General features: G+C 35.1%; 2 protein-coding genes across 7 annotated transcripts in view; one reads left to right on the top strand and one right to left on the bottom strand.

Moving 5' to 3' along the window:
* Window positions 1–1,155: 1,155 nt before the first annotated feature.
* LOC128855648 (uncharacterized) lies at window positions 1,156–3,096 on the top strand. Its single transcript, XM_054090714.1, has 2 exons — window positions 1,156–1,708; window positions 1,766–3,096. The coding sequence occupies exons 1-2, from the start codon at window positions 1,386–1,388 to the stop codon at window positions 2,079–2,081; spliced, it is 639 nt and encodes a 212-aa protein (XP_053946689.1). The 5' UTR covers window positions 1,156–1,385; the 3' UTR covers window positions 2,082–3,096.
* A 3,575-nt stretch (window positions 3,097–6,671) lies between these two features.
* The window catches only part of LOC128855649 (putative uncharacterized protein DDB_G0271606), a 28,862-nt gene continuing 21,718 nt past the window's right edge, over window positions 6,672–13,815 (bottom strand). For all 6 annotated transcript variants that reach the window (XM_054090720.1, XM_054090717.1, XM_054090716.1 and 3 more), the window contains one exon: window positions 6,672–13,792. In XM_054090720.1, the coding sequence (XP_053946695.1) occupies window positions 13,374–13,792 (419 nt within the window). In that variant the 3' untranslated portion in view covers window positions 6,672–13,373. The remainder of the gene's footprint in view (window positions 13,793–13,815) is intronic.

Below are 13,815 nucleotides of genomic sequence, written 5' to 3' on the forward strand. Positions count from 1 at the left end.
AATTTTAGATATTTAAAAACATTTTTAAAATACAAACAATTTTTTCTTTCCATTATCTTTCATGGTTAAATAAACTTAATCCAAGAAAAATAAAAACAAGATTGCACACTACGTCTCACTGGTGCAGTTAAGTGAAAGAATTGCGAAAATGCGAACAAGAATAAAAATTACAAAAGCAACACACGAATAAATTGCACAAGCGTGACGGCACACATACACTTATTCTTACTGTGCAGCGCGAACCTAACATTTCAATTTTGTTTGGAACTGTTTCCATTTTCTCACACACCTCTAGAGAGTAAATAACACTAGATTATCATTTTGCTATCAACAGCTGTAAAAAAGAAGAAACACGATCATTTTTCAAAAAATAAAATCACTGATTTCTAAAATCTCTTCCATAAGTAATTTTGTTTAAGTTTTCTCATGTTATTCTTAAATCTAAAATTTGACGTCATGTATAAAAATACTTATACAAATTTTTGACATTGTCTAAAGAAATAAATATAATGAATTCTTAACAAATGATCCGTTATATAGAAAAACTTTTTGTATTCTAGTAAAAATATTAAAACACATTTTTTCAGCTTAAATTATATTTATGTGTATTCATAATGGATTTTTGTGAATTCTTTACACCTGACAGTCGGTTTTACGTCATCGGAACAATCCTGGGGGATGTTATATTCTGTTACAACAACAATAAAACGGTCCGAAGTTACGTAAAATAATATACACAAAACTCAGCTCACATTGAAAGCCAAAACTAAGTTATTTAAAGCTATCCTTTCTTAAACTGCTTAGTAGTTCCCCAGGATGATAGAATGCAAGGTTTGACCAGTTGCAGTAAAATTGTGAGAGTAACTTTGGCTGTTACGCCACGGGCGTTTTGCCAACAGCATTGTGTCCGCTCATTTCAGACGTATTCGCTGTTCTTCAGTCGTTGTTTAGACGTAATCTATGGCGCAGACGACAATGAATTAACATAAGACAGTGGCTGCGTTGATTTTGTCGTGTATCACCAACCCAATCTCAGTTTGCTGTCATAATTGATTTTACGTCAGAAAATCAGCTGTCTCCATATAATTCGTTAAGAGCTGAGTAACGGTTTATGTCGGCCAAACTTTTGCATTCTGAACATAGTGTTTATTCCATACTATCCTGGGCAAAAACTCTCTGAAAAAATAAAATACAACACTGTAATAGTTTAACCCTTGGCACGACACTGTCATCAACAAAAAAGCCGTGTGAAGTAAACAAAAATAATTCTTGACACATTTACATCTTTTATACCTTTGGATAAGTGGAATCTTTGGCTCTGCGGGGTAGCAGAAGCAGGCAAATACTGATCGAAATATTGAGGCTCGTTTCGAAAAATCATCACAATGCGGAAGACTTGGGTCAAGCGGGAGAATATCTACTATAAACCATTCTATAAGCAAAAGTCAAAGATGTTCTTATTGGGAGTATTTCTGTTAGGCATCGTGTTTATAATTTATCAGGCATTTTCAATAAATCAGCTACCAAGTGCAAGTACACCATGGAGCTTTGAAGGAACGATGAACGGACTTCGACAAAAACATAGGGAAATGATACGATCTCTAGGACGCAAACAGAGTGATGGCTATGATGGAGGAGGTGACGGCGACGGTGACGGTGATCAAGAAACTGACAGCAAAGCTGTGGAAGATGCCATAAAAATTATACGGTAAATTCAATATAAAAAAACGAGTCATTCTTATTGTTTATCAATTTGTCTGTTTAGTGGCATACGGCTATTCGACTACGATTCGTATAAACCCAACTTCGATGGCAGGTTTCGGTGTTTGGATGGTAGGGGCGAATTGTTGTTTGAACGTGTCAACGATAACTACTGTGACTGCATTTCCGATGGCAGTGATGAGCCTAGTACTAATGCTTGCAAAAATGGTCGCTTTTATTGCAAATTCCAGAAACGACACATTACGGGCCGCGGTGTCGATATATACGTGCCGAGCAGTCGAGTGAATGATGGTATATGTGACTGCTGTGATGGCAGCGACGAATGGCTGACCATTAAGTGTAAAAATAGATGTACATAATAGGTATAAAACACTGCTATAAGCAGCTGAAATTTGGTTACTTTAAGTGTAGTCGAAGGACGAGGAAAAAACTCGAAAAAAATGCATACAACTCTATGACAGGCTAGATATGGATAGCCAGTTAGATAAATTAGGATAGAATTAATACAAAAAATTATGGTTATGTATTTAAAAAAAAAGTACATTTTGAATCGAATTTGTTTAATGATGCTGTGCATCAAGAAATCGCCTTAAAAGTCTATATTTTGCATTTGTGAATTAGCTTCTATACTCAAAGAGGTTATTAATTTCATACGGCATTCCAAAGTTCTACAAACTGTTAGGCGATTAATCTCGAAAATATAACTAAATTTTGTAATTGTAATCAAATTGATTGTATATTGACTTAATTATACGCAATTTTTGTTAACACAGTGCATACTACAGAGGAGCGGCAACGACTGGATCTTATTTATACTAATAAACAATCTGTCTAATTTTTTCCGAGCCATTCGCGCCAAAAACATAAATGCAATTATTCTTACTTATGGCAAAACATTTTTAAGGGCACCCACCCAAAGTAAATATTTCATTACTTCTTTAAAATATATTTTTGGTTTCCAATATAAATTCTTTAAACGGTGTGGTTAATAAACATTTTTGTTGTTGTAATAACATAAAACTTCACATATATATTTTTAGGAAATGCTGGTGTAGTGACAGTCTCTGGCAAAATACCTATATGTAAATCTAGTTTTCTTCGGTAACGTAGAGCCGGCTGTCGCAGGACGGGATATGTTATTGCATTTTTCACTTCTGAGCTTAGCTCCTCTTGGTTATTGAGCTTAAGTGCTGAAATTTTTTAAAACTTAATATGTATGTATATAGGGCGTTTTCCAAAACGTATACAATGTAAAATATCGTATCAATACCGTATGTACCTACACATGCATCAGTAAAATATTGATACTTTGTAAAGTAGTAGTATTTTTGTTTTTCAAAAATAACAAATAAATAAAAACAATTATGGTAATAATTTATAAGCTTGTGTGCCATACAAAGAGAATGTGTTAGCCAATTTAAAAAAATTCATTTACAATGAGGTCCCTGTATTTAACACTGTCAGATATATATTTGAATAACGCATAATATATAAGGGTGTTTTTTTAGAGGTTAGGTTTTCAAGATGAAATAAAACGTATATAATTTAATGTTATGGCCAAGAATTTAGCTTTATTATAAAGATAAGGATTTGCCATTGTTTTAAAAATGATTTCGGGCAAGTGGCCGCCGCGGCTGGCTCGAATAAATTCCAGCCGAGAGGCCCAATTTTCGACCACTTTTTGCAGCAATTGGGGCCGTATGTCAGCAATAACGCGCCGAATATTCTCTTCCAAGACGTCAATCGTCTCGGGCTTATCTGCGTAGACAAGCGACTTCACATAGCCCCACAAGAAATAGTCCAGCGGTGTTATATCGCACGATCTTGGAGGCCACGCCACAGATCCACGGCGCGAGATAATGCGCTCACCAAAAGTTTCCTTCAATAAATCGATTGTTGCGTTGGCTGTATGGCATGTAGCGCCGTCTTGTTGGAACCAAAGGTCGTCCACATCAACATCGTCCAATTCAGGCACGAAAAAGTCATTAATCAGGGCTCTATAGCGCTCTCCATTGACTGTAACATTATGGCCGGCTTCATTTTTAAAGAAATATGGACCAATGATTCCCTCTGCCCATAGAGCACACCAAACAGTGACTTTTTGAGGATGTAACGGCGTCTCAGCAATGGCTTGTGGATTATGTTCACTCCAAATGCGACAATTTCGCTTATTGACATACCCATTCAACCAAAAGTGAGCTTCATTGCTGAACAAAATTTTCTTGTGAAAATCGGGATCGGTGGCCATCTAGTTTTGGGCCCATTCACCGAACGTGCGATGCGCTTGATGGTCGTTCGGCTTCAATTCTTGCACGAGTTGGATTTTGTAAGCCCGCAAACCAAGATCCTTCCGCAAAATCTTCCATAAAGTGGATGGGCACATCTCCAATTGCTGCGCGCGATGGCGGATGGACTCATTCGGGTCTTCTTCGATACTCTGCTCCACAGCAGCAATAGCGTCTTCGGTGTGCACTGTACGACGTCTCTGAGGATGCGTATTATCCACTAGAGCAAACGTGGTGCGAAACCGATCCATGGTTAATCGAATTAGTGACTCTGATGGACGATTATGTCGACCGAATATTGGACGCAGCGCGCGATGCGTCATTATTTTCGTAATAAATTTGCACGATTTGCAAACGTTGTTCAGATGTAAGTCTATTCATTATGAAATGGCAAACCAAGCTGAGCATAAATCAAGTGACAGCTGTCAAAAAGACCATATACGAAAAAAGTAGTGCCAACTTAAAAACCTAACCTCTAAAAAAAACACACTTTAGTTGTGTTCCCCTAAGTGGGTTACCACTTTCGCTAGAACTAAAACTTTTACACCAAAATACAGTGCACGAATGTTTTTGTAAATCGGGCAAGCGCCAATAAAGTAATATATGCTTTCGGTATCGCCAAGGTTGCAACCTGGGCAGGTCACGGAGAAAGTATTTTTAAAAGTTCTTGCGTTAAGGTTGAGGAGTGACTTTTTCAGCTCGAAAAATTTGACTTAAGCAGAGAAATCATATAAGATAAGGCACATTGAAAGCTATAAGGTGCGGATAAAGTTCGTAGCAGAAGCTCCTTGAGTGAACAAAGTAAATTAGGCATGAACTCTATTACATGAGCGGAGAAAAAATCTGAAAATGGCGACATGTCAACACTACATGCTAGCTCCTTCATTTATTAGCTTAGGAGAAGATTACTTTCGTAATAAAAAAAACTTAAAAACTTCTTAATTTGCGCTCCATAAAACATGATAGAACTAGAGGCTGCCTCAAAGGTTTTCAGTTTCTTTGAGGCATTTATCCTTGGATAATTAATATATTTTAACCATGTGGCGTTTATGGTAGTTTTCATTTCAGCTCCTCTAGCACTTTTAAATTTTCCATTTTATTTTTTCTTTAGAAATTCATTTACAATCTAAAGAATATCTTTCCAATCTTTTAAGCTTAATAGAAAGTTTAAAAAGTCCCTATCAAGTCAGTGAAGTGATGATCGTCGAACGAGAAATGAATAAGAACGAAAACTTTAGTCGCGTTTTTCTCGAAAAACGTTTTTTCCAACGCTGCCGAATATAACTAACAAGGATAATCCAGATATCAATTCAAAATTTAACAGGGAGCCAGGGGTCATTTTGACCTCATCATTTCATGCCGACTGATTTTAATACTGAAGGCAGACGCCATCCAATGGATGACGAAACCAACCGTCAGCTGGTCCAGTAGTGGTGGGTACGTGCGTAGGATGCTGCGAAACGTGTCGAAAAAAATTGTTTAACAACTCATTTAATACCGGATGAAATTTTTTTTGTGCATTGTTGACATTTAGTAGAATAAAAAAAAATAGTCAGCTGCACCGTAGAGAGGGGGGAAAATACGTCAGCTGAACGCAATGATACATTCTTGCTTCGGCTGACGGTCTTCCCACCGCTATAAACGCAACTGACCATCATTATTATATTTTCATATCTAAAATTATGTAAAAAAATTTCAATCGGCAAAAAGTAGTTTTACTTTTCTATTTTTTTAATTTATTTTTTATCTATTTTTTAATTCTACTAAATGTCAAGAATACATGAAAAACATTTCAGCCGGTATAAAATGAGTTGGTAGAAATTTTTTTTAGACACGTTTCGTATCCTCCCACAATCACATCCACGCGGGTGCGCCAGCTGACGTTAACTTTCGCTATTCATGAAAGCTAAATCACTAGTATAGTCAAGAATTTAACGGTATAAAAACGCAGTCCAAAACCGACCCCTGGCTCCCGGACTATTAACATATTACATGTACCTCTAATTTTATAATAATTGTCAGTAAAAATATTGTTTTGATTAATTTGTTTATAAAAAAGTGTAATTTTTTCTCTTTTTCACTTAAAATTTTAATTTTTTTTTGTCGTTACAAATATGTATGTAAGTTCAAAGTAGAATAACTTATTTTAATGAAACGTTTTTGTCTGGTTGATTTCAGTTGAGTACAGAATGCCGTACATTCTGCGGTGCAAATTAAAGGAGCCACGTTTGAGCAGCTGTAGCGCCGCCATTTTTTTAATTTAAAATTTTTGTATATTAATTAAAGCATGAATATTATTATGTAATTTATTTTAAGACTAAAAGTATTCTCAGTTTTTCCCAAATAATTATTCAAAAACTCGTTGTCTGAAGAAGCTGCTCCCCATAAAACTTACTTTTCTTCGTTCTCCGCCATTTTTTCCTTTGCACACGTACACATATTGCATTTGCTTTTTTAGTGATGGTTTAGTTGCGCATCAAAAAAATCAAGGATACTTTTGGTTACTTTGTTCGAATACAAAGCAACAGGTGATTTGGGGAACGCCCATACTTACATCTTGCGGCATTCCAGCAAACGTTTGAAAAAAATACAAAAAGTTTATACTATGAATAAGTTATATTTGAAATATTCTGCAAGTTTACTCAAACACAAAATAGTCGTAACTTAGCATTTTTGTCGTTTATTTAGCTTACAATTTTAACCTACATACATAAGTAGTATTTTTTAATTTAATAAATTCTTCACTTTTGTTGCATTCATTTACATCATTTCGATTTCTCACATGCCCTTTAATGCTATTATTGGTTTTTTATCCATTTTTTATTTTATTATTTGCAATGTGGTGTTGAGTTCCGGAAAGAGCTAGGAACCACTCTGTAATGTGTAGTTCGTCGATAAGTTACTCGGAAAAAATTACTTGCAAAGGTCATTTGATATTTTTTTTTGGAAAAACCACAAACATACTAGATACAAATCACTCCCGCTGATAGAAAATCAAAATCAAATCCAAAGCAGTATAAAGCTCTTTTCGAAATTCGCAATTTGGCAGATGACAGTACCTCACTCTTTTCCACATATTCTTTTTCGTGTTATTCGCATTAGTTATTTGTTTGTTAAAACGAAACAGCTATTGGGTACATATGTATATGATGATCTAAATTTTTGGTTTCTTTTTTTGCAATATTACCTCGACTGTTACTAAAACTATGCTTACAATTTTGTTAACGTCCGAAGTCAAAATTCCGAGGTGCCAAATATGTACACAAATCAATACATACGTACAAATAACGTTTAACAAAAGTGTATACATACATACAGGATTTTTGTTTTAGCATTTTAAATGTGGCAAAATTTTGAACTGCAATTCGAGAAGGTACATTTATCATGAAAGTTAGCTTTTTTTGTTTTAAATGTTTTCCCAATTATGGTATCTTATAATAATTACTATTAAGTTACTTTAGTATCCTACATTTCCAACTGCAAATAAAACTAACTTTGAACTTTTCACAAAAATTCTTAGTACATATTGATACTGTTCCTTGCAGAGATTTTTTATATGAACTTTTTAGACATTTAGTTGAAGAAACATTTGTTTTTATATTTACTTACTATTTGTTTTTTGTATAGCATCGTTTCACGTACACATCTACTTGTATGTGCGCATTTAGATTTGTTTACTTGGTTTAATTGTTTTTTCTGTTTTTTGTTTTTGTTATAATAAGAGAATATTATATTGCAAGCGAATTTGAAGAAACAAAAGAAAAAAACGTTTTATTTTGGCGAATTATTATATAACAAACTTTCACAAGTTTTCACAAGCTACACGCAATGAGTATAAAGAAAACCAGCTAATTTAAGGGGAAGCTTGGTAAAAAGCAGCTCATGTATTTTGAAGCTTTTGATTTAATTCTATTTTTTGTTCCATTAAGATCTATCAACTCTTTATTCTAATTATTTTTTATATTTTATATGAATGTATTTGCTGTATGTCATTATTAAAGAAAATAATAGATGTGAGTCTAGAAGAAAATGGGCTATTTTAACTTTCGTAATAAACTCGTAAAGGTGAATCAACACCAAAGTCTAATATTAGACGCTATGCGCTCTTCCGACAGTCGATTCAACGTTAACGGAATTGCCCGAATTTAAATCTGGCAAAGGACTATCACTTCAGCAGCAATGACAAAAAAAATGATGCTGCTACAACAGCTTTAGACGCTATTTGGTTTAACACACTCGCTACTTTTAATGGATTTCGTAATATTCATCGGCACTAACGCAAGCAAAATGAATGAACGCTTTACAAGCGTAAGGTACGGTGCACTAGAGAGGGTTAGTTTGCTGGGACGACGAGATCGAGGACAAAATTAACAGACAACTATTGAACTGGACAGTGTTTAGACATACGCTCAACGACATTCATCGGGAGACACTTACCACCTTCCTAAACTCCCGACCCCTGAATGCCGCAATCGGAGTCCAACTACCACCCACAGCAGATGAAGAGCTTCGCCCACCCCGAGAGACCCGTATAACTTTGGCACAATTACGTTCTGGATACTGTAGCTGACTAAACTCCTACCTATCCATGTAAAAGCATTCCGCACGATACTAACACCACCTTTCACATGACCCATCAAACCTACTCACTCACCTAACACCCCTTTCCCTCTGGACTCAACCTGTTAAAACAGCAAGTTTCCTACCTATGCCTATATTTAGCTGAGCTGGAGACGAAGGCGATTGGTAACTCCATTGCACCGATAGGGTTTAGTTAGCTGCTACAATAACAACAAGGGCTTTACAAGGATTTTTTCGTTCCCACGACAGTCTGTTCTACGTAACCGGAACGATCCTAATTTATATCCGGCCACGAATTGTCACTTCAGCAGCATTCTCCGTACATGTATGGGAAATGTTTATGCTGCTACAACAACAATAACAACAGAGTTTTTACATTGTCATCGTAGAACTTGATATGCTCCCCTGTGCCTAAATAAAAAAAAAACAAAGTCTAACTTTTAATTATTTGTTGAAGATTTATGTAGTATCGGGTGTTTTGCTTTAAAGAACTTGAGAATTTAAAATGATAATATAAAACAGAAATATTTTTGGAATTAATTTTTTTTTCAATACTTTTTCCCCCAATAAATCTGGCCGTTTGGCGTCCATTTGGTGGCTTGAATATTGCAAAAAATTTATTAAGCGCGTTGAATGGCAAGTCCAAATGTCATTTCTGTTGAACTGATTAATTTTAAGAAATTTTTTAATTTTGCCATTCACCATAACGCCAGCTTCCTCCTCATTTTGATGGAAATAAGGCAAGATGATGCCGCACCAGTGCTTTATGAACCTTGAGAACAGATTTAATTTTTTTTTTTCAAAGTAAATTTGGGAGCGTTGTTCGGGTGCTAAACGATTTACGATGACTTGCCAAACCTTACTGAACAGAAATGTCAACACAGTTTGCCATTCTCAGCTGTCAAACCATAGTTCTCGATATCGATAATTCTTATGCTTCTAAAAAAACACCCGATACATTGAATCATAACAATCAAATCATATCTACAATTGGCGATCTGATGTATGTACATATTGGAATGATCAGGACATACATACATACAACATATACGACTAAGGACACTAACTACTTTAGCCTTCGCCACAATCGATTGAACATTAAAAAATTTGCTTACACATTTCAATGTTGGCAATATATGGCGCATACATACAATTTTTTTATATATCCCTTTTTTATTTAAAAAATAATAATACTTTTATATTGAAGAAATGTTTAAATTGGCTGTTTATGAATCCGTGTAAATTTGTAAAGAAACGATTGGGGGTTTGCGGTAGACAATGGAGTGGCTAATAAGAAATGAAAATGCATGGCCACTGCAAACTAAAATTGTACATAGTGACGTGATAATTTTATTTAATATATTTTCTTTCAACTTATTAAAATAGCCAAGGTTTTTACGTCGTAAAAAAAAGTTGGTAAACCAATAGTAAAAAATCTACAATTGAATTAGTGGAGTACGGAGTGCTCGTATCAAGTAAGCAACCTTGACCAGATATGGATTAAATAACCGAATTTTGAAAAACAGTTTGAGCAGATGCTATCACATTATGCGCCTTTATATTTTCTAAGATTGACTTTTGTTATAAAAATACCTTCATCAATTTTGTAGGCCGGCATTAGAATATCGTTCGGCAAACTTTCGAGTGTATTTATATCACCAAGACACCATCTGCCGTTCAAATTGCACAGCACTTATTGCAGGATAAGCACGGTCTGAATTTGATATGGTTGAAGAACTCGTTGCGTTATGAATTATATAAAAATGATATCTTTGACTCTAGAAACATAGCTTTGGCAACACAATGCACCCTTGGGGGTTTTTACAAATCAGCCAGCGCTGCCTAGGTTTTTTTTTAGAATAATCTGCTATATAACCTTGGACCCTAGTGCCTTAATAAACAGGTTCGATGGTTTAGGTAGAAGTTATGGTAAAGCTACATATTGCTTAAATATTTTCTGCAATTTTTTACTGAATAATGTAATTCTGATAGGACATGGAACAGATCTAAGAAGGCCCAGCCTGGATAAGCGACTGCTGATATAAATATAAAATAAATAATTGGCGCGTAAACTTCTGTTAGGCGTTTCACCGAGCTCCTCCTTTTATTTGTGGCGTGCGTATTGATGTTGTTCTACAAATGCTGACCTTTTAATTTGTTAATAGATAATATTCACTTAACCGGTTTTTCCACTTGTTTTTCAACCTATGCATTTCCTATTCCATTTTCCTTTATGATTTTCGGCTGCATGTAATGGAATCTTTTTTATTTGCTTATATGGTGGGTTTACACTAACACTTCTACTTGCCCTTTTTGAGTTCTGACGAAACTTTACTTTAAACTAAACTTTCTGACAGCTTTTACTAATCTCATAAAAATTATAAAATAATATATAATAGATTATGAATACATTTGGCTATCGCTTAAAGAGGCAAGAGCAACTGGGATAAAAACGCCCACTTACACTTCTCACTTACAGAACTTCGAGAACTAAAATGACATAACCTCAAAATTGCTCTCACTTGTACAGATATATGGCTTATTCAGAGCTCGTTTATCCAGATTTAATCATACCTTTACATCTTATAAAATATAGTCACAAAATATGCATGCACGCTAATAACTATGCAGAGAGTGTTCCGATTTGCACAGGGTTTTTTTTTAATTTTGAAGCCAATCCTCCCTTTTTCAATATTAACATATAAAATAGGCGTGTCTATAAGCCAAAATGTGCACACTCGTAAAATAAATCATACAATTAGTTTTCAAACTGGAAAAAAAAAAAAAATTTTATGAAAAATGACTCAACCGATTATAGTAATTTTTCTGCTGCTACAAAACTTTGAAATGTTTACTAACACTCTGCATTAATCAAATTCATAATTTATTTCCTATTACTGCCAAAATTTTGAAAACAAAGGACTTTTAAAAAATCAGCTGTTTGTGTTTATGTTCGCTGTGTGCCAAACTCCACTAAGCGAAAATAAGCAGGCAAAGCAAAGATGTAAAATGTATGCTTCTGATATCTATTTAGCTGCTGATTTGTTATCGCTCTGTTCACCACTCTTTCATATATTCTTTGCCTTGAAAGCAGTGCACCGCCTGCCGGGTATTTGCCACAATGTTTATAGAGTGTAACTTAAAAAAAAAAATCCTCCATTAGCGCTACTGGATAGGAAAAATAAATTAGGCATAAATATCTTAGCAAGAGAGATATTAATAAGTGATCCATTAATGTTGTATACTTTGGTCAAAATAAGCTGTGGGGTATTGCATTAAGATTTGAATTTTTTAATTTAGCACCATCATTAGTGTGAATCGTGCAGCGTTGTTGCTTGATAGCTGTAATGTGTGAGCATTAGATTGAATCATGGAGAAATACGCAGATCGTTCGAAAATGTGGTTATATCTCGCGGCGAAGCGATGTGAATTGTCTAACAAATTTTTGTTTTTATTTTGAAATAAGGGACCTCAATTCAGCTCTCTTCGGCTCGAGAATGTAATGTTTAATTCTATATATTTTTAATATAGAGAAAGAAAGAAGTAAAAACTTTAACGAAAACCCTGATGTTAGGCTAAAAAAGTTTTTTGGTTTTTTGGGAAGTAATCAAAATAGTATATCCTGATTGGATAAAAAAATCCAACTTCGTCTTTAATAAGTCACTTAATATGAAATCACTCTAAATTAGAGAAAAATAAATTAAAGCAAATTAAAATAAATATAAATGTCTAAGAGGATTGCACTGGTTAATGGTGATTTATGTGTATAAAATATTTTTGTCTGTGAAGATTTTATCAAATTTACCATGGGTATGAGTTATAAATAGCAACTTAAAATATAATCATCGCTTAATTTTACTGCACCAAATTCGCTTTGATGGCAATAACTAAATTTAGTTTATCCTTTTATAAAAAAAAGTTACATAATAAATTATACTTTTCTCTCCTCCAAAATAATAAGAAAACATATAATTATTTCAATGGAAGAAAGAATTGTACAGTACTTTTAGATTTAAATAGTTTTTACATATGGAAACGGCAGACAATTTCAAATTCTAATTTTAATTGGAGTTTAAATTATGAAATTTCTTCTACTCCTATAATTCCTGTTTGCATAATAACTTATTCTAACACATTGAATTCAAATACAAAAAGATAATAATCATAATAAAATGTATCAATGAAAATAAAATTTTGCTTTAGAGATGTATGAATAAATATGAACAAGAAAAGGGCACCGGACGTATATATACACACACCAGCATACAATGTATGTATGCAAGCTTTTTTCGCCGCCCCTAAAACTCAACGACAAGGCTGATGTTGTAGAAGCCTACCTTTTGCCCGGGAATAGTGGTGAATTTTATTTGGCTGCCCTCTATGATGATGATGGTGACGTTGATTCGGCCTTGGTCGGCCCCGCTGCAAGTTGGGCGCTTTTTGGCGCTGCTGACGGCTATGCACTGAAGCTGCGGCTGTTGTCGCTGTGCTGCTTGTAACTGTGGCCGGTGTGGTGGTGTTTTGTGGAAAATGTCTCGTATAATTATTTACAATTGATGTGGTTGCTATGTCGAGCAAGGTAAAGTTTGATGGTGCAGCAACTACAGATTGATGCTGCAGCAGATGTTGTTGCTGCTGCTGCTGTTGCTGTAGCAATTGCAGTTGTGATTGGGGCTGTACGTGCATAATTTTCTTCGATGTCGTTGCCAAAGTGCTGCCCGTTGGTGCCGCTACAGCTGTCACCCTACGCAAGTGTAAGCGGCCAACATTGCGACGCCTGTGGTGTCACTTCGGTCCGCTGGTGCTTGTCTTGCCCAACTCTGAGCGATTCGAACTGTTTTGCTGTGCTTGCTGAAGTTGTTGTTGCTGTTGTTGCAGTTGGTCATTCATTTGAATGTTGCTCGAAGATTGCTGCAAAGGTTGTAGAGCTGATGTTTGCTGCTGCTGTTGTTGTGTGGTTTGATGTTGTTGTTGCATTTGTAATTGCTGTTGCTGATTTAGCGCATGAATGTGCTGACAAAAGGCTTGCAAAACTTCGAAATGTGTCATCAAATTCGCCGTTTGACTATCATAGTGCAGATGACGTGTAATCGGTGCTCCTAAACGGCGAAGCATATCTGTGAAGATTTTTTCTTCTTTTCGTATCCACGGCCGACGGTCATCTTGCACCTGATACGGGGTCAGATGTACATGAATATTCATGCCTAAATGAGTAACCATTACAATA

This window comes from Anastrepha ludens, chromosome 2 (assembly GCF_028408465.1).
Source record: "Anastrepha ludens isolate Willacy chromosome 2, idAnaLude1.1, whole genome shotgun sequence".
NCBI classification, from domain to species: domain Eukaryota; kingdom Metazoa; phylum Arthropoda; class Insecta; order Diptera; family Tephritidae; genus Anastrepha; species Anastrepha ludens.